The sequence below is a fragment of the Antechinus flavipes genome, chromosome 5, assembly GCF_016432865.1.
Source record: "Antechinus flavipes isolate AdamAnt ecotype Samford, QLD, Australia chromosome 5, AdamAnt_v2, whole genome shotgun sequence".
Classification (NCBI taxonomy): domain Eukaryota; kingdom Metazoa; phylum Chordata; class Mammalia; order Dasyuromorphia; family Dasyuridae; genus Antechinus; species Antechinus flavipes.
This window is the reverse complement of record NC_067402.1, coordinates 113,949,233-113,971,879: the sequence shown is the minus strand read 5'-3', so window position 1 is coordinate 113,971,879 and position 22,647 is coordinate 113,949,233. Positions and strand designations below refer to the sequence as shown.

The window sequence follows — 22,647 nt, the reverse complement described above, 5'->3', positions numbered from 1 at the left end:
CAATTGCTCTGAAGTGTTCCCCTTCTCTTCAACATCCTGACAGCTTTCCTCCACTCTCTAAGCTCAACAACTTTCTACACAAGCAGTGCTCAGAAATACACATAAGGGGCCTGAATACAGAAGAATACTGTGGCCTTTCTTGGTCTTAATATAGTTGGAGGGAACATATTTTCCTAAGGAGCTGCTTACATTGGACTCTTAGTCCCCTAAAGCCTTTCAATCTTTTTCAAATAAATTGTTGTTTCAGTTAAGCCTCTACTATTTTATAATTTAAGTTTCTTATTACATATTTGAATCAGTAATGGATGGATCCAGTTTTTAGGACTCATGATGGTTCCCACAAAGCTAAAAGGTGGCTAATGAAAGGAAGAACCTTAAGGGAATAAATAGGTCAATGGAAAGCCATCAAAAGAAGGGAAAGAAATTTTAAGAAACATAAATTTATATTTTCATATATTTCTATATAATGAGAATTGTGAAGCCTTGCCCATTTTATTTGCAAAGAGCCAGAATTCTTATTAGCATATGAGTCATGGAGACCATATAATTCCCCATTTTCCTACTATCTCACATATGTTAATATTCAGCAATATAGCAGGAATGAGTTACCTGATAGTTTCCAAATTTAAATGTTTCTGTTGAATTTTTTTGATTTTACATTGTAAATAATGTTACAACAAAGTTATTACTATCAAAGTTATCTGAGGAGGTAATATTACTTTGATATTATTATTTAATCAACTTAATGCAAAAATTTCAGAGATTATTCTATTCCCTATTGAAACTTAAGTCATGCCTTGCATTACTGCAACCTCTTTTTGAAGTTCCATATATATATACACACACACACACACACACACACACACACACACACACACACACACCTTTGGAAGGCTTTCTAAATTCAACAGATATGTCAAATTAAAAAGAGACACAGCTATAAAAAGATCTGCTCTATAGATAGGTTAAGAATAATCACAAATCCTTTCCAATACTCAATTGTTCATCGTAACAATAAACAAATGACCATTTCATTTAATATCTTGCCCATTTTACCTTAATTCTATTCTTTTTTTCTGGTAAGGCAAATTTATTTGCAAATCCAAGTCTTCTATTTCTGATTCTCAATCTAAATTTCCCATTCCACTTCATCATCTATTCCATAAGCCTAAAAAAAAAAAATCTGTTTTTCCATGTCTTTCCAAGCTTAAAGCACTCATTTATTCCAAGAAGTATTCCATAGTACTTTAACAAATTTAACATGTATTGGTCTACCTGCCATCTGGGGGAAGGAGGTGAGGGGAAGGAGTTGAAAAGTTGGAACAAAAGGTTTTGCAAGAGTCAATGCTGAAAAATTACTCATGCATATATCTTGTAAATAAAAATCTATGATAAAAAAAAGCATTCCATAGTTAACTTAAAAAACTATCAACAGCAACAGCATAACACCATCCCCAAAGCCACCACTATGGGTTTAGGTGTATTGTGCATTTATATACTCTGTAATTTACACTACATTATATGGTACTCTCATCACCCTTTTGTATAGAAGTTAACTGAAGTATAAGAGTCACAGTTATAGAACCTGGTTAGCTCTTGATTCCAAACAGAGACCTCTTTAAGAGACTACAAAATGTCTAAAAGATTAAGCTTCTTTCTCTATTATTGCGATCCTTCCAAAACCAGCTGGAATAAAATTATAGTAAGGCAAATGACTCAGAAAAAGTGAATTTGAAATCTGGATTTCACCACCTTTAGTAAACAATTAAATAAAATTTCCAATACTCATCATGATTTTTCAGAATGCTATCTAAGTACATATAAGTACATCTGTATGTTGTATAAGAATAAGAGCATTCTCAATGATCCTATTGTGTTTAAATAGAAAAAGCAGACATTTTAAGTATAATAAACAACTAATATTACTCTTCCACTTTGGAAGTCTAAGTTCATATTAAAAAGTTCAGATATTCTTATTTGGGATAAAACTGTTAAAGCTAGATTTTCTGTACTGATTTCTAGTTATCTGAATACAGAAGCATGTTTATATTTTGCAGATGTTTGAATTCCACATTTCACACAAGAGTATTAAGTTCAAATGTTTTCATGTGCAGAAGGCTTTTTTGCTTATAATAAGCCTTGAAAATAGACGCTTAACCAAAAAACAATGTAGTAAATTTGCTATTCTTTGTTCCTCTGGACACTCGCTGTTCAGACATTTTTACCAAAAGGAGTAACTCATTAAAATTCTTAGATAAGACAGATATCTGAGATAAGATACTTCACAGTAGGTGCACTATTTGTGCAACTTTCTAATTCTTCTGTTATGTGTTTTAATGAGCTGTTGTAGCAAAAAAAAAAAAAAAAAAAAAATGCCACCTGCTAATAAGCCCCTCCCAACACGACTGTCAGTTACAGGATGACAGACACAATCTGGCACCTATATGCTAAAGCTTTTCAGATTGGTGACACCTGCCACCATACTTTGCTTTGCTGACATAGCTTTGAGAAAGCTGGGTCAATTCCATATTATAATAATTGGTGGTGAAATCCAGATTTCCTCATCTGAAGGAAAAAGACAGAGAAGGAGAGAGAAGATTCAAAAGTACATTCAACTGAGCTAAAGATTCCTCTCATGCCAATTATTTTACTACCACCACATAATACCAATCAACAAACTACCTTGTGCCAGACACTGGAGAATGCAAAAAAAAAAAAAAAAAAAAGACTGAAACAATCTCCCCCTTTAAAGGTCTAAGATTTTTGCCAGTATGGGCTCTGCCTCTATCCATATGACCATTCTTATTATTCAATCATTTCTACCATGCCCAACTCTTGGCAAGTCCACATTCAAGAGTTTTCTTGATAGAGATACTGGAGCACTTTGCCATTTCCTTCTCCACCCTATTTTACAGGTAAGGAAACTGAGGCAAACAGGAATATAAGTGGTTCCTGACACAGAGTCAGGAAATGTCTAGAATTTTAACTCAGATGTTATTGACACTACATCTGGCTGTGCCATCTAGCTGCCCCCACCCCACCGACAAATATTTTGATATCTTTGTCTATCATTTAATGACAAGCAACCTAATGAGTACTGTTACTATTAATCTCTCAATTTGACAGAATAAAAAATTGAAAAGTGGGTAAGTTTTTACTAAACAGGATGTTTATAACATCCTTAAACTGATAAATTAAGTGATGGAAATTATCTGTAAATAGTGGTTAAAAGTAAATCTATTAAAGCTTAAGACAATTATATTTTAAAATTGCAAGATTATTACTATTTATAGAGCCAATGACAAATGAACTGTCTATTCAGACAGAAAAAAAGTAAACTATGCCCTATGCACTTAAAAAACCTAAGTCCATTTCAGCTACAACAAAGTGGTAGCTAATTGCCAGAATAAAGGGCTTTTTTTTTTTTTAATGCTTGAGCTAGATAGAATTTTTTAAGTTCAAAAACTTAAAACTTGGTTTATGAAAACCTAGTTATTCTGCTCTACAACCAGAGGCAGGAAACTCATGCCCAACTAAATTCACAATCTAATCCACATTTGGGTTTAGGTCCCAAATCCACCAAACTCTAGGATTCTGCCAAAGTTAAATTAATTCAGTTTTCCATCTGTAAAAAATAAATTATACTATCCCACAAAACAAGGATGCTTCGGTACAAACATGAACTCATAAGATGATCACAGACTTAAAGTTCAGACATAAATTATCTAATCTAAAACTTTCACTCAACAAAGAATTAGGACCTATTATGTACATACTATGAGATTTTTTTTAAACTTTTTTTTTTTTAATTCAAGGCAATTGGAGTTAAGTGACTTGCCCAGGATTACACAGCTAGTAAGTGTTAAGTGTCTGAGGCCACACTCAAACTCAAGTCCTCCTGACCACCCCCCACCACCCCACACTCTATCCTACTAGGCCATTTAGCTGCCCCCACTAAGAGATATTTTTTTTAAAAGATGGCATATGAAACTTAAAATCTAATCAATGAGAAAATACAAATACATACAAATAAATACTTATAATACAAGATAACATAACATGCTAACAAGAAAGGTACAAAAAGCTGCTAGTTCTGAAGCCAGAGAGATTCCCTCTTCAAAGTAGGAATGGGGGAGTCCAGGTAAAGATGGGGGTAAGGACAAAGCACAAGAATCAGATGTCAGTTGCTTGGATAGAAGAGTCTTCCAAGAAGAAAAATCCCCATGGCTGGCTCAAAGTCCAGCAGTGGAACCAAATCTGCAGCTCTGAATGCACATTAGGGAGCGTAGATTTTGTTTTGAATCCATAGAGAACTGAAGACCCCTGAAAGGCCCTCCCACCGACCCCATCTCATTTTCCCAGGAGGAAGCCAGGGGCACAGAGAAGTGTAGATGGTCACCTGGAAAGAAAGCATCCAGGTCTGAAGCCTCAGAGTCAGGCCCAGCAGAAAAGGTTACTACCCCAGACTCCACCTCTCCTTGGGCAGAGTGAATTAAAAGTAAATTAGTGATGGAACCTGCTCTGTGATAGAAATAATGAAGGAGAAAAGATGGAGGGGTGTGCTCACTGGAAGATCCTCAGTCCTTCTCAAAGGAGAGAAAGCTCCCTGCTGGGAACAAGAACAAAAAGCCAAGAAGGACCTCGGAGACCAGTGAATCCAGTAAGGAGGTACGGAGACTCCAGAGACTCAGATTCACATCTCAGGACTCCTTCCATTCACCATGGCAGCCATCTCCAGGAGGTCTAAAGGAACCCCTGTCCTGATTTCTACTCCCAACCCCCCCTCCACGGGTTTCAGATTGACCCTTCCCCCCAATCAGCCCAGAGATTCCATTCATTTTACTTCCTTAGTACAAAGGCTTGTATCCAGCTCTCCCCTTCTCCTGGAGGGGTTACTCTTCTAACAAATTCTGGTTTTTCCCAGGATGGCACTCTTAGGGGGGAGGAGGGTGATGAGGGGGAAAAAGGGGAGAAGTTTTATCAAATTAAAACAGAAAACAAGGGCATCTCTGATAATTTAGGGACAACTAGGTGGCAAAGTAGAGACAATTGCGGACTGGGAGTTATGAAGACATGGATTCAAATCCAGCCTCAAACCCTTGCTAGCTGAGCCTGGGCCAGTCACTCCACCTCTCTCTGCCTCAGTTTCCTCCACTATAAAATAGAATTAATAATAGTGAATAGGTCCCTAGGAATGTTGTGAGCTTAAGTGAGATATTAGTTGAAAAACACTTTGCAAACTTTAAAATACTATGTAAATTCTCATTATAAGTTGGCATACACTTAATTGATCAAAGATGGACAGAAGCGGCTACACCCAGAGAAAGAACACTGGAAATGAATATAAACTGCTTGCATTTATGTTTTTCCTCCCGGGTTATTTATACCTTCTGAATCCAATTCTCCCTGTGCAACAAGAAAACTGTTCGGTTCTGCACACATATATTGTATCTAGGATATACTGCAACCCATTCAACATGTAAAGGACTCTTGCCATCTCGGGGAAGGGGTGGAGGGAGGGAGGGGTAAAATTGGAACAGAAATGAATGCAAGGGATAATGCTGTAAAAATTACCCTGGCATGCGTTCTATCAATAAAAAATTATTTAAAAAAAAAATAAGTTGGCATACACATTTTTATATTCAAAAGTTTCTATCAAAATAAAAATTAAATCTAATTCTGTTTATTAACAGTACTTGTATTTAGCCATAATGCAGAAAGCCAAAAATAAATGATGTATAATTATAATGACCAAGTCTGTTCTAAAAAGAGCAAAGAAGATTCACCTTCTATTATTTGAAGAGGTAGGGAATATGTCATGGATAATAATATCTTAGTTGATGTGTTCAATAGTTTTGCTGAGATTTTTTTTTTCTCTTTTTTGTTACACGGGACAGATCACTTAAGAGGGGAGTAATATATTTGAAAATGAAAGTAATATGAATATAAGAATTAACATTTTAAATTTAAAATTGGATTTGACAGAATTTTAAAATAGCCTCAACTATCAATTACATAAACTAGTAAGAGAATATGTAATACATTTTAGAAATATAGATATCAGAAATGAGGCTTTTAGTTTCAATTATCTAGAAAATTCACAGAATATCTCATTGCCCTGGTAAAACTATTCTATTTTCTAGGCAAAGCAGGACTTTCATTAATAGTTTCAATAAAATGGATACAGAGATACAAAAGTATAAAATGATATAGTGATAAGAAATGCAGTACTTAGAAAACTTTTATAAAAAATTTTATATATCTGGAGATAACAAGTCCTCGTTAGAATTAGCACTGGATAAGAACATATACCTCACCTAATCTAATTAATCCTATGAGAAATCAAAAGCATAACTTTATCCACAGCATTTTTTTTTAAATCTAAATTTCTAAATCTAAATCTAAAAATCTAATTTCTGATTTTAAAATTCCATGATTCCCAAAGTAACATAAAGCAAATAAAATTATACCTTTATCTTTTTTGGGAAAGACCCAAATAGAAGGTAACCTTCATCTCAGGTATAAAGTATATTATACATCTACTTCAATCAAATATGGGAAATAAAACTGCCCATGAAACTAGCCAAATATACTTAACACATCTAAAAGATGTGTATGGCTCCTGGGCACTAATGACTGATACACTATTCTCAACTAAAGACACTAGAAACTAAGAGCTATTATGAATTTGTATTGATTTTAAACAGCAACAAGGAGCTCAAAATATCAAAGATCAAAAAATAGGATGAAAGCATTAGAATATTCCTCTTAAAAACAAAATTATTTTCCTTTTAATGTAACTAATTTATATTATAATAATTTAATATAATTAACCCAGTTTAAAGAACTGAATGAAATTGTTTAAGGAAAAAGTCTACTCATATAACTTTACCCTAATAATTAAAATTGGCAGAATATTAAAGTTTCTAAATGAACTTAACAATTTAAAAACCAAATCAAAATTCAACACTTTTTTCCCCTCTAAAATACTTAAAATCTCAAGATAAATTTGTTAAAACATAGAGATTTAATTTTTAATGCACAAGAACTGAATTCTAGTTCAAACTAACAAATGAGGTCCTTGGCTTGGGGAAATTATTAAATCATATTCAACTTAATGTACAAAACAAAGACCAAAAACTATTTTTAAGTAATGAAGACATTTGATAATACATTTTGAAAACTGAAAAATGTTTTCTTGGCTTATAATCATTCCACCATATACTGGTTCAAACGTACATTAATAAAACAGCAGCAACCATTGTGTAACATTTTAAAGATTTGCAAAGCCCTTCACAAATATTATCTCATTTGACCTTCATAAACAATCCTGGGAGCTAAGTACTATTATTATCACAAATGTACAAATGAGAAAATTAAGACAGAGAGTAAATATAACTTATCCCTATGATTCTTTTTTTTTCTTTAGGAGACAATCAGGGTTAAATGACTTACCTCACTAGTTAAGTGTCTGAGGCCACAACTGAATAAAAAAATACCTGACAAGGAAGGCAGGGTCCAGCAGGGGAAAGTGTTTGCCTCTTCAGTTTTTGTTCATACTAATAATGTAAGTTCTGTTACTCTTAGCACCAAACAAGATTTATAACCTAACACACTCTTGCTGTTCTTTTCTCTCTACATCACCTTATGAAAAACTTGTGCTTTCTTAAGAAACTAAGAACAAAATTCAGCCTATTTCAAAAAAATGACTAAATACTAACAAGTCAAGTCATTTTGAATTAGTCTTTTCATCTCTTGTGTAGCCGATTAATAAAAACAGAGAAGATGGTCTATTTCAACCAATTGCACTGTAACTGTTAAAACTAATTCAAGTTTATAAGGAAAATAGTATTACATTTCTTTATAGCCAAGTACATTTTCTATATCAAACAGCAAATAATTGACATAATCTTCTAATTAGAAACAATACTGCTAAAAGTTGTCACTTTTTAACTAATACTAAAGGCCACAAAGGTCTAAGGAAAATTCTTAGCACTTTACTCCACCAACACAATACTTTTTATAATTGGACAATACTTACCTGCTTTTTAATATTATTTCTAATTATGGGACTTACTGAAGTGATATATATTAGAGATATAGATTAAGATTGCAGAAATTCAAGATCATCATTTCAGAGTTCTAAATGGCATTCAAAAAGTGCCATCCAAGAAGCAATTAAATATCTGCTTCCTCAAACAAAGTGACAGCAAGAAAACCTGTCAGATTAAATGAGAAATATTAAAGATATGAAGCATGATTTGTGAATTATCAGAGTAGGATTCTCTTCCTATACCTTTTTCATAAAGAACTAAAGAACTTTAGGGATTTGATTTGCCAGAATATAGTAAATTCTTAACATGACAGAACACTGTATTTGGCATTAGGAAAATCTAAATTCCAACCCCAGTTCACAATTACTAGCTAATCAACCAAGGGAAATCACAATCTTTCTCAGCATTGGGCAATGTTCTAAAATGTATACCTAAGTTATAGACCAGGACTAACATATGGATATATTTGGGATGACCACTAAACTAGAAAATGGAAAATGGATGCTAGTTGAGGATCTGTCATTTCAGCTGTGGTAGATCACTTATCCTTATCTGCAAAATGAGAATAGTGCCTGCCTAACAAACAACTCACAGGATTTTAGTCAAGATTAAATGAGAGGGAAAAAAATGTGAAAACACTATATAAATGTAAAGTCTTCTTTTAACATGTCAATAGTGCAGAGTTTAATATAGATATTTAGTGAATGATTATTATACTTCTTCCCCCTTGTACTTAAGATCTTACAAATTATGTCTTTAAAAGATTATGAAGGCTAGCTAAGTTGCACAGTAGAGTACCAGCCCTAGAATTAGTCAGACCTGAGTTCAAAGTTGAATTCAGAAAATTGACATTAGCTGTGTGACTCTGGGTAAGCCACTCAATTCCAACTACTTTGCAACAATAACAACAACAATAAAAGACGCTCAGTAATTTTACTACCAAGTCTATTAATATGTCATACTGTTCATGAAATAGTTGTTAATCGTATCTTTAACAATCAAGGCTAGCATTTTTGTGAAGCAAAAAACTGGAAACAAAGTACATACCACTTAATTGCTAATTTAAGTGTTTTTTTTTTTTATGTCTCCTATTTCCTTAATCCTTCTGTAGAGTTTTATACTGTGGACCAGATAGAACCTTAAACTTTTCATGAACTCCAGTACCCAAGACATTCATAGAATCTAACCATTATATATGGAATGAAGTCCCAATTCATCTCTGCCTTTCAGAAGTTTTATCTTCCTCCTTTCAAGGGTGATGTCAGGAGTCCTCCATGCAATTTTTCTCATTCCCCACATATAGGCCCATATAAGTGTCTTTTCTTCTCATGTCTGAACCTCTCCTTTGTTTTTCTCACTCTCTACCTTATATTTTATGACACAATTTTGATCTGAAGTATTCTGCAAACCTTGAAGCACCATAAAATTTTGGCTACTATTATTATAATACTTATCTACATAACTATATAGCAGTTACAGCAGAAAATAAACTACTTAGAAAAGCAGGGATGGTCTTGTCTTATCTCTATACCTCTAAGTACCTAGGAGGTAGCAGGAACTTAATAAACCTTTGCTGAATTCAAATATTTTAACTACTCTGTGCTGACATTATGACATTTATCACCATGGGTAGTAATCTTTTGATTTTTAAAGCTGGAGATTCAGATTCAGTAATGTCACATCACCAAAAAACTGATTATAAAGAAACTTGAATGTTTGTGAAAGATAAAAGCCATCTTGTAACTTTAGTTATTGCAGCAAACCAAATATGAATATGAAATAGATGCAAGAACAGACACTATTCCTCTTTCTCTTAGATGGATAAACAGTGTGAAGAATGAATTTTGGTTACAAAGGAAGCCTTCTAATATGAAGACTAAAGTATACTTAAATAAAGAAAAGGTCAGATAGAAAAATAACCAATCCAAACATTAGACACTTTAGAACCTGAATTCCACAAACACAAAAGACAACAAAATCAAAATTACAGACTAGAAATAATGCTTTCAGTGTTTCTCAAATAACATTTAATACATTAACTACATAACAGAATGGCCAGCATGAATATACAACATGAATATAAAAAGTTTTGCAATATGAGAGTGAAGTTTGGAAAATTCAGGGTTTGTTATTAATTCAATTGGGGTTAAAGAAGACAAGTTAAGTTTGGACTTCAAACTACTGGAAAGTAGTATTAGATTTGATAATATTTTTAATTTTATTTAACTGAAAAGCATTGAAACACTCAAGATAACTTAGAAAAATATTAGATTCTCCAAGGCCCTTGAGATCTTACTCCTCTTTAAAGGAAGAATTTTTATCAACCTAAGACTACTTTTATCAACATAAATTATTTTCTTCCTCTTGGGATTTAAAGGGACCATCAAAGAAGTGGAATACAAGAAATGCTAGAGATAAACGAACAAATGAATAAACCAAGTACAAATTTGAAAATATAATCGCTCTACTGTTTGTAAAGAAATTTAACTTTGGGAGAAAAGGTAACAAATGATAATCAGGCTACCTGTTATAAAAACACATTACTACCAAAAAAATTTTCAGGATATATATTTAATCTCTCACAAATTCAAGAGAAGTAATTTATGTCTTCTAATCCAACAGCATATACAACAAAAGGCAAAGACCAAAAAAAGAAAAAGGAAAAAAAAAAAGTGGGTAAACACTGAATTACTGAATACACATATACTCAAATATATGTCCTCATTTGATATTCAAAGTTATGTCATTCAACAGCTGCCTTTTTTTACTGCCAAGAAAATGGGCAACCATCCAGACAATTAAGACTAAAGAACACACTTAGATCTACTCCCTGCCCTTCTTCTATTCCTTAAGAAACTAGTGTTTTAACACAGAGGATCCAATATGGGGTGGAAAGAGGGATGGACAGGAGACAGAATTTTTTCCTTTAAAAAAACTTAACCAGTTTTGGCAACATTAATCAACACAGCTTTTACAAAGTTAACAAATGTTAGGAATAACAAATTTTAACTAGTCATAGTAGTGCTCCACCCATGTGATAATGGTTTTAGGTCCTCTCATTTAAAATTATTTTAAAAAAACAAAATAAGCTCCTCTAGTAGGAAAAAAAAATTTTTTTTAAAAGCAGCTTCTTTCTACACTGATTGTCTTGCCCTTAATATTTTAGAAAATACAATCCCTTTTTAAAATAAAAAATGCATTGGTTTTCAAAATATACCACAAGCAACTTTTCTATGTGATTAGAAGTTGATAAGCTGACCCCCAAAAAATTATATGGGTAAAATAAAGCTAATGGTAATTTATTATAGGAAAAAAATAAGTCAATAAACCTGTTCCCTTCTTTACTGAGGGAAGGAAAATAGGCTGAAATTTCAAGTCCCAGGCTATCTAACCAGAGGAACACTACTTCAAAGAGTAGGTTCTAGAATTTGCAAAATGATCTTAAATCCAGTAATTTCGATAGAATAAGAGCACATAATATTTGACTTGAATATAACCAGGAAAACCTAATGCTGATAAAAGGATAAACTATGGGAAAACACTACAGTGGAAAATAAAGGTTACTTTTATAGTGAGTTTCTATATCCATTAGTCTACTTTTCATAAGTTGTGAAGCAGTTGCAAGTTGAAAAACAATTTAAAAGTTGCTTTTTTCACATAATACCAAATTTAGTTGAACTTTTCAACATCATGTGGCATCTGGTATTTTTTAGGTAGTCAGAGAGAGCACGACCATTCCAAACAAATGTAACAGAGATGACCAAAGCCATGCCTGGTTACTTGATTTCTATATTTTTAACAACTCATCTGAGATTTTATAAATAAAGGAAATACAATCCTATAAACCTAGAAAGATGAGATCTTCTGCCTACTGAACAGTGAATGTGGTTTTATCCCACATACATATACGATTTCACGTTGGTCAAATAATTCAAAAGATAAGAGTCAAAACTTGGCCACATTGACCTCCAATTCCTCTTCTTAGGGACACATGGAAAAATAATGGAAACTGCCATAGAAAAGTATCAAGATTTTCCATTGCTAATAACAAATGATTAACAAGATTTTAAGACACACTCACATATCTATATATAAACAGGGGTGCATACTAATAACATATAGTAGGAAATAAAATGGCTAAGTAATTCAACAACTCTTAATTAAAAGTTTATTACTCACAAAGTATTCTGCTTTAGTAAGACTTTGCTATCTGCCTTCATCATTAAATATTCAAACCTATCAGATCATAAGATATCAGGTATAAATTTTTTAAATCCCTGATATTATACAAGGGTGAATTACAAACAGAAGAAAATGTGAAAACTAGAACAGAAAAATATTAAAATATCTCCCTTATAATTCCTCCTATCTATGGCCCTGGCATTGACCTGTTCTGTATTGATATTATTTCATCTCATTTTAATTCTCCCCAATCCATGAAGGAAAGAGAAAAGGGAAAAGGAAAGGCAAGACAGATCAGGGGCAAGGAAAAGGAAAGCCTATGCCTCCCACAGGAAAAGTGGGAAAAATTTTTTTAAATGCTCCACACTGAAAATGTTATCTATATTTAAATCATACACATACATAAATAAAACAAACAGATTAGATAACTACATTAAAAATGTAGACACAAAACAACTAAAATATTGTTTTTGAAAATATATGTATGTAAATCTAAATTCTCGCCATGGTAAATATAAAAATAAAGTGATTTATAAAACGTAAAAGCAATGGGGGGGAAGGAAAAAGGAAAAGTAAGGCTTGTTAATTTGAAAAAAAAAAAAAAGAAAAGAAAAAGAAAAAAATAAACTTTTTTAAAACATAATTTTGATTCTGATTTCATTGTGCTTCCAATTAACAAAAATGGTAAAAAAAAAAAAAAAAGTCTCTAATTTTTAAAAACCCATTTTAGACTTTAAAGTAACCATACATCATACTTTGGCAGAGGATATCAGAAACAAATACTGTACTGACAAGGAAACACTGCTTTGGAGCCATGATTTTCCACAAGTATTAAATGACCACAAACGGAAAAACAATGACAGTTTAATGACAACCAGAATCTCACCTGTGAATTGAATGTGGAACTCAAAGAGTGAAAATTAAATTTAGGCTCCCAAATTACTCGAGATTTTGCCAAAGATCTAATTCTCTGTGCATTTGAGGTATTTGGACCATTAATTAATTTAAAACAAATCACCACTGCCATCAGCCAATTTATTGCTCTTCATCGCTACAAGCATTACAGTTATGGGGAAATTTGCTACTTAAGTTAGGCAGAATAGGAATATGAATTAACACTGGAAAGAGTCAGAGAATGTTATTCTCATTTTACAAATTAATAAACATCAAAGGTAAAACAACTTGAATTCAAGTCTTACTCCAGATCCAATTCTTTTTTTTGCTCACTACAAGATTTCAGAATGAGTTTCCCAAGTCTATTTGTTAGCCTAGTAACTAAGCATTGAGTCACAACCAGCTTAAAAGAACAAACTAGAATGTGCAGTAGAGGTACTAAATGTTTTTTTTAAAATGTTTAAATCTAAGTGCCTATTACAGGGAACTTTGTATGAAAAAATACTTTGACTCTGTTCTCAAGCCCAAAATACAATGTTTCCAGCAATCAGAAATTCTAGTCAATTAATGATGTACTAAAATTAACTGAAAACATGGTTAATCATTTTTGCACAAAATACACAATCAAGATAATATAGTACAAAAACCAGAGTATTAAAAGCACATACACCGGGTTAGTTTTTATGGTTCCCATCTGTAGAAATTATTTTCCTGAAAGCTGAATTTTTAGACATGGGTGTAACTTACTAGAACTGTAGGAATCAGACAGCCTAAAGCTGTGAATGCTTACTCATGTGGGTCCCTGTTTAACCAAGATAACGACCAGCATGTTATTTTTGCCACCAAAATCTAGACTGGAGACAAACTCAGAACATTACAATTTACCAAATCTTTTATTTCAGCTAGAAGAATGAAGAATATAAAACTGTTCCAACTTGCATCCCATCATCTCATTCAAACAGAGACCACAGGAAATGAAAACCAAAGCACAGGTTCCCAATTGATACTTGAGCTGGTTAAAAGATTATAGAATTGTCTATTCTTCAAGTGAAAAATAAAGTAGAACAAAAGTAACCCAACAACTAAATTAAGGGTGAAAACAAAAGAGTAATGACAAAACAACAAAGTTTTTTTTAAGTAGCAATTTCAAGGAAAATGGTTGTACATTTTCATTTTTGTATTTGCATTTTTTTAAGTCAAAACAAAGCCACAGTAAAGATGTTCATTTATAGTGACACCAAGAAATTATGAATATTTTTACCACTTCTTTTTAATAAAATTTAAAACAAAAATTATTTCTAAGATATGACAGTGATGACCTTTCTTCTTTTATCACAATATAATGTTCTTTCTACAGAGATTTTCATCTACATTACTCAAATGCTATGAAAAATCTATAAAACCCTCAAGTATTATAAGCAACTGAGCTGTACAATAGCTAACTCTGAGTCAGGAAGGCCTTCTAGGACTTATAAACCTTGTTTCTGACACTACAGTATGACCCTGGACCAGGTACTTAACTTCTATTGGCCTTAGTTTCCTCAATTGTAAAGTGGGGATAATTATAGCATCTATCTCCAAAGGCTGTTGTGAGGATCAAATGAGATAATATTAGGAAAATGCTTATTAACACAATGGTAAACACAGTAGGTGCTTAATTAACATTGGTTCCTTCCTTTTATTCATTTGGTAATGGAACAATAAACAACAGGTCCAATTTGTAAAGATATATTAGCCTAAAAAGTTTTCATTGTGAACATATTAATGAATTTTCTACTCTACAACACTGGAAGTCCCTTTTCTGAAACCAACTTGAAGCTTGGCAAGGGAAGTTAAATGTCTACTATGCTTTGATTATGCTGCCTCTGCATATAGTCAGCTAAATATATTTCAAGTCATGGATTCTGCTTAAGTTACCGTATTCCCTCCGGAAGAGAAAAAAAGCCTGTTCTCAAAATTGCCATCAAAATTTCTACTATTAGCTATGCCAACAAAAATCCCCACATAAATTCCTTCATAAATCCCCAAACTATTCTCAGAAAAGAGCCAAGGATCTGGGTTCAGACAATGCTTTGCTTAGCCCTGATAGTGAGTCAGTCACTTGACCTCCCCTAGGCCTCAGTTTCCAGACCAGGAAATGGAGGAGGTTGGATTGATGGGCCCTGGAGTTCCTTCTCCTCCTAGATCCATGATCCTATGATCTATTAACTCACAAACACAAAAAATACATTCACCTCCTTAAGTACAAATACTGTGACATATCACGTCCCGGTAGGGATTCTTGATTCTGCTAATGACTCCACTTATTCACTTGTGATTCCCCACAATTTATGGTTTTGAAGTCTGTCTCTGGGCTCCCCCAGCCCCCACTCTTTTGTATACAAACACACTCTTGGTCACACTCCATCAGCTGTTTGGGCAGCTCCGCCCACTGCTCCGTTTCCGGGTAGTAACAGAACAGCCAATGAGCCAAAGGGAGCCGTGCCTGCGGCCTTTCCCCTGCAGACGCTTCCCCAAAACAAGCAGCTTCGGCATTTAGCAGGGGCCTCTGGTTCACAGATAAAAGGATCAGAAAGACTGTGCAACAGGGTGAGACAGAGGAAAAAAACCCCCACACAGCCAAGGGACCTAGGTGTAATCTGATCAGTTTGTTCCTCCACCAGGGGAAAAATTTAACAAGTTATTCCTTGAGGGCAGATCCTAGGTTAAGAATAGAAGAACCCTAGTTCTGGTATAATCTAAATAATTAACAAGTTTTAAAACTGAAATTTAAAAAACAACACTCCACTTCTGACCCAGAAAATACTCCACTGGGCTGAATGGAAAGATAAGGGGCCCTTCCTCTCCCTACTTTCACACACTCAAAGGCACGCTATTGGGTGAAGGCATGTACTGGGAGGGGGACAACATCCCCACAGCGCTAAGAAGCAATTTAAATTGGTTTTAGGTTCCAGAAGACGGTTTTGCACAACGACCAGAAGAGAAACAATGAATGAGTCAGAGTTTCAGAACACAATCACCCAGCAAATTATTTCAGTGCATCGGTGCAAAACACTCACTCCCCAAATAACTTAGAAGTCTGATCTCTTACCAATCCAGTCACAAAAGAAAGATCAGTGACTCCAACTAACAGAAGTCCAGTCTCTGATGAAACTGTCAGAGCCATAGAAATCAGGATCAACACTTACACGTCCATGCTCTTGTCTCCCTACCCCCACACCCTATTACTTTAGTACTATATAGGTTCCCTGCCAGGCTGTAAATCCTAGTGGCATAATTATGCCCAGGAGACATCCAAAAATGGGCTGAAACAAGAGACTGCAAAGAAAATGGTAGTAAGCACAAACCCAAGAAATTAAGGGCCAGTGGGGGTAACAAGCAAGTACATTCCTTCAGACCTATGTTTTTCTACTTCCTCACCCACTGTCTCATTTTCAACATACTCTCTTTCCTTTCCATATAATTTCACTTATTTTAGTTACAGGGCTTATTCTATTTCATCTATATATATATGTAAGCACATTATTTGTATTTTTAAAAGCGATGGCTTAGTTTGGGCCTAGAGATCTCATTTAATCCAAGGAAGGAGGCCAACAAAATACACAAAAAGACAAGGAGGAAGATCTTCAAAGGTATCTGAAAAAAAATGAACTCAATCATGTTGTTTATGCTGGGATGAAAGACATAGCAAAGACAACCCCTTGGCTTTTAAATGCCCAGGATGTCAGACTACTATAGACCTGTGATTCTAAGCACCTCTGCTTTCTTTTGTCAAAAAAGAGTGAAGGTGGGGAATGAACAGGAAGCCAATGTATCTTTGTCTTTCTTCATCATCTACTAAAAATAAGCTACAAAATAAAGCCACTTAGAAGAGAAAAAATTACCCTGCCCTTCTTTGTCTAATACCACCTCCCATCCCCAGATGCCCCTACTCCTAAATGCGGTAATCATTCTAGATGCCACAACTACTAAATGAACAAAAGGAGCAGTCTTGGGAAAGACTCAGGTCAAGTTGGGCCTCACTTATTTTCAACCTTTTAAAAACACACATGTATGTATTTTAAGAACATGATAGTTTAAAAAAAAAAACAAACAAAACCAGTTTCCTCCCTTCCCTCCCCCACTAAATTAAACACTAGCTGAAAATTTGCATTGGTGTGACAGTAAGACTAAATCCAGGATAAAAATAACTCTGGTTCTGCTACAATCAGTGTCATTTCCTATTTTCTAAACAAGACTAAAATCTGAAGCAATTTTGTCTAAACAATATATCTGCCCTGTTACAAGTTTTGCTACAGCCTTATGAAAAGGCACCAACACAACTGCAAGCATCCATTACACACATCAAGAACAGTACAATGTCTGGCTTTACCTTTTCCCTAGAAAACAATTTTTACTCCTTCATCCATCCCCTCTGCCTCTTTGTCTTTTCTCACACACACAACTCCCCTCTCCCCAATCAAAAAAGAAAAATAAGAAAAATAAAAACTCAGACTCAAACTTCAACGTCCCCAGCAACTAATCCCTGGCAAGTTCTCTGGGGTGGGGTAAGGGTAGAAGCCACCTTCTCATTCCTGAAAACACCAAGAACAGTCTCTGAATTTGACAAACATCCACCCATCCCCCACCTACAAGCCAACATTTTTAAGACTACTTTAAAACTCGGACAAGTTTTTTTTTTAACTGAATATTCAATAGTATGACCCACCCTTTACAGAAGAGATAAGTCATCCAATCAAAAATAGTAATGAAAAAAATAATAAATAAAAGGAGGAATTCTTCAGGAGAATCCAGCCAAACTACTTGTTATATAAACAAAACCCAGCCACAGGGGGAAGTGGAGGAGAGGTGGGGAAGGGAGGGCAAGAAGGTAAACTGGACTTTCCAACTGCGTTTTACCCCATTTCCCCCCGGGGACTAGTGGCGGAGCTCGTTTCCTCCCGCACCCCACACCCTCCAAATCACCCTCACAAAACAACAGAACAACAACCACCCAGAATTTGGCCCGGGAACCTTCGGGAATTTCTCTGGCTGAAGTCACTGAGTAAATACTAATAACTAACCACCACAAAAGCCCGGTCTGCGGGGCTCCCTTCTCAAACACAATCCAATTTCTCCAGGGCAGCCCCAGATCTAGTGCATTTGAAGAGGGCGTTAAGGAAGGAAAGCCGCCCCCCCCCACCCCGGGAAGCGGGGCAAGTGATGTTGGGGGAGGGCTCCCCACTCTGTGTCACCCCTGCTCACTGGGGAGGGTGTTTGGCCGCAACTAGAGGCCCCTCTCTTTACAGCCCTTGGGACAGAAGGTCTGCTTTGTCAGAAGCAGGCAGCAAAGTGGGGTGCTCCCAGATAGCCCAGCTAACACCCCGGGGGTTGCCTGACAAGTACACATAGGACTATTTTTAAATGGGGGGGTTAGTTGGGGGTACTGGACACGATTGAGGACTGACTGCCTCTACTCACTGATACGGCTTATAAGTGGAAATAAAAAAAGAAAAGGGACTGGGGTTGTCCCAGCTTACACATATCCTGGGTAGGGATTGGGGGGACTTCTCTGAGAAGAGAAAGGAACCATCCTGGGATATCCCCATCTTTGGTCTTAAATTATACAGCTGAGAGGGGCTTAAGTAGCTGGGGAAATAAGCATAAAGCCTCCCCCCCCAGTCCCAGGAGAAAAGGACGGTCTTTGGGGGTTTAAAAAACTGTAGAGGTGAGGTCATAGATATGGAGGGGGTGCAGGAGAAGGGGAGCAAGGCGTCTTTGGAGGGGTTAATGGAGGCGATGAAAGAGATTGGGAGGTGCTGAGGAGGAGCCCCGGGTACGGGGGGGAGGGGAGTCATGGACAGTGGGGGGGTGGGGAGGAGAGTGCCCCTCGGGCCCTGGGGGGATCCCGGAAAGGAAAGGCCGGGGGAAGGAAGGGGGGGTCGGTAGGTGTCACCACTCCGCGTCTCCCGAACCACTACACAGACACACGCAGACACCCCTCCCCACCACCCACGGCCACGAAGGATACAGCTTGACCACGTCCGTGTCCATCCGCCTCTTGCCCGGGCTGGGAGATGACATGGTGTCGCCGCCGCCGCTGCCTTCCCGTCGCCTGCGCCGCCGCCGCCTCTTCCCTTCCTAGGCCCGTCTGTCACGGGCCCCGGGCCCCGGCGCTGTGGAGCCCGCGGCCGGCCCGGCTCCTCCTGTGGGGGCGGCGACACCCCAAGGTCCGGTCCGCCGCCGCCGCCGCCTCTTCCTCCTCCCCCCGGGAGGGGAGGCGGGGGGAGACACCAGGCACCGTCCGGCTGGGGGGCTGGGGAGGGGGGTGCCCCGAGCTTCCCGGCGCTGTCTCGCTCGGGTTGTCGGCTCCGCAGCTGCTGCCCCGGCCCTGGCTCCGGTCCCGGTCCCGGTCCCGGCTCTCGGTGCCGCGCCGCGCTGCTCCGCGTTCAGCTCCGCTTCCCCCCTCCCTCCCTGGCTCGCTCTCTCGCTGCCTCCGCCACCAGCGGCGACTCCAGCTCCGGCGGCTGCTTCTCTACCGAAGCCTCGCTCTGAGCGCCGTGACGTCACCTCTCAGTGACGTCACCAGATGGGCGGGGCTCCGACTCGGCCGCCGAAAGGGGAGGGTCGCCGCAGCGGCGTGCAATTTCCCAGGTGCTTCTGGGAGTTGTAGTTCGGCTTTTTCATCTGGCTTTCCTTCCACTTCCACGGGCCTTTTCCTCCTCCTCCTCCCCTTCCTCCTCCTCCTTTTCTCCTCCCCCTTCTCCCCCCTCCCCCCTCCAACGACTCCTGCCGTCATCATCTTAACAACAACAATAATAATTAATTATAATGACAACGCTAATGATAGCTTCAGTTTTTATTTGGTTGTCTATTTTGAAGAGTTGAGAATGCTTCATACATAAAATGCTTGTTAATTTTCCCGTTTCTATAAGCAAGTGTAATTTGGGGTTAACCTCTCTTGGAAATAGGCCAGTGGGGCAATCACTTGCTATAATAATAATAATAATAAAAAGAATATTTAATATTTATATATTGCTTTAAAATTTGCAAAGTTATATATGTGTTACATATATAAATGTACATAAAATACAGTTTGCATATATTTAAATATACATACATATATTTAAAATGTTGTGTAAACATATACTGCTTAGGTGTATAAATATGAATATATTGAAATATTGTTGCATAAATGTAAGATACATATTTACATATATGTAAATGTACATTGTATAAATATGCATCTGCACCTTTTGTGTGTATATGTGAATATGTACAATGTGAATATGCAAGATGTGTGTAAGTATATGTACCTATATGCATGTGTATCTATATATGTGTATATATATATATAAAATTTCATTGCCTTGCCTGAAATAAAAAGCATCTCACAGAAATGGTCTGTCTACATTCTGCTCCTATCTTGATGTTACTGGTTTCAACAGAGATTTGATAAGTACCTTTCCCAATCCTCCTTTGCTAAAGTCTTCCTTCTGCTAGTTATCTTCATTTTATTTTGTGTCTGTATCTTGTTTGTACATACCTGTTTTCTTAATGTCTCCTTTAAAGAGCCAGGAATGTTTTTTCCCTTTCTTTGTACCCCCTGCACTTAGCAGCACAGTCTCTGGCACACTTGATAGCTTGATAAATGTTTATTGACAACCAACTAAAAGCATGCAAGCCAGCACATAACTGTAGGGTTGTTGCTTCTCCTTAACATGTGTGTAATTCTTTTAGTCTCCAGCTGGCCTTGTCTAGCTTAGCCAAGTCTAAGGAAACAAGTGCTACATTACTATTGGCCCAGCCAGATCAACTTTTTGTAGTTCCCTATATATAAGATTTCATTTCCTACAATGCAAAGCTGCCCTCTGACTAGAATGTACATTCTCCTTCTGTCTATTACAATTCAAATTTCAAAGTTCATCTCAACTGTCACCTCCTACATAGGATCTTTCCAGATTCCCCAATCTGGAAGTGGACACTTATTTCCTCAAAAAAAAAAAAAAAGATTAATTTAAATTTATTTTGTATATACCCATTTTGTACATATCTATCTGTGTGTGTGTATATGTATATATATATATATATGTGGTGTCCTATAGAAGATTAATTTCTTGAGGGCAGAGATAGTTTCGTTTTTGTTTTTATATCTCTAGCATTTGCAACAGCAGCAGGATCAATCTACAAGCATCTACAAAATGTGTGATAAGTGCCAGAGATACAAAGAAATAGCCAGATTCCTGCCTTCAAGGAGTTTACATTCTAATCTGGGAGACAATATGTACATAAATAGGCATAAGATATTTACAAAGTAGATACAATGTAACCTGAAAGGGAAAATCTGCAGAAGCTAGAGGTTTAAGCAAGGCCACTAAAAGAAGGTGGCTTGTGAGCTGAGTCTTAAAGGAAGACATCCTTCCAAATATTTAAACACAGCTATAATATAAATTCCTAAATCTTCTCTTTTCCTGTCTACACATTTCCATTTCCTTAATCCAAACTTCATATGACATGCTTTCAAGAGCTTTTGAAATTCTGACTGAGCTCCTCAGAAATCTAGCTGATTAATGTTCCCACTTCTCTATTCCTATTACAACCTTTCTCTGTTCCCCTTCCCACCCCTCAATTCTCTGGCATAAATCTCCATATAATCTTGCCTTCACACCCTGCTCCTCCAATTCATACTTCTACCTAAATAATCTTTTTTTACCCATAGACCTAGAAATGTTAACACTTCTAAAATTCCTCAGTAACACTCTGTTGTCTCCATAATAAAGTTCAAATTTTATATGTCTCTGTTCGGAAGAGTCACGCAAATTTGGTGGCCCTTCTACATTTCCAGCTTCATTTCATGCCCTCTACATTCCAGTCAAAATGGATAATCTTGGGCCTTTTGAACACAAACCATGCTGTCATATCTCTATACTTTAGCTTAAGCTCTTCCCTAAACCTGGAGATCCCTTCTTTCCTATCTTCACCTATTTTCCTGTTACCCATCCTTTTAAGCCCAACTCAAACACCACCTTATTCAAAACATCTTCCCCAGTCCTCCTACTTAATAATAATCATCCCCCTAAGACCCCATATAGCACGTTACTTTGCAACCTTCTAATTCACTTACATAATATTGTGCACTACCATTTCTGTCCATGCTGGTTTCTTATTTTCCTTGAGAGATATGTTCCTTGAAGGCAATGACTCATCAATAAATGAACAAGGATTTATTAAATTCTTGTGGTATAGCAGGAACTGGGCTAGAGATTGGAGATATAGACAGAAATGAAACCAGTCCCTACCCTCAACAGGCTTTGTATACATGTACATATAAATATATAGGAGATAACAAAACAGATGTAAGAGAATCTTTTTTGAAAGGATGCACACTAACAGCTAGGAGTACCAAGAAAAGCCTCATGAAGAAAGTGATGATGTTTAACCTGAGACTTGAAGGAAGGAAGCAATTCCGAGAAATAGAGGGGTGAGAAGAATGTGCATTTTACCCAGAAAATAGTATTAAGGCATGGAGACAAGCAAG

At 36.5% G+C, this 22,647-nt stretch overlaps 1 protein-coding gene across 1 annotated transcript in view; it reads right to left on the bottom strand.

Annotated features, from left to right (window-relative positions):
- The window catches only part of UBE2H (ubiquitin conjugating enzyme E2 H), a 136,039-nt gene extending 116,401 nt beyond the window's left edge, over positions 1-19,638 (bottom strand). The window contains exon 1 of the mRNA XM_051961548.1: positions 19,141-19,638. Within this exon, the coding sequence (XP_051817508.1) occupies positions 19,141-19,193 (53 nt within the window). The 5' untranslated portion in view covers positions 19,194-19,638. The remainder of the gene's footprint in view (positions 1-19,140) is intronic.
- Positions 19,639-22,647: the final 3,009 nt, after the last annotated feature.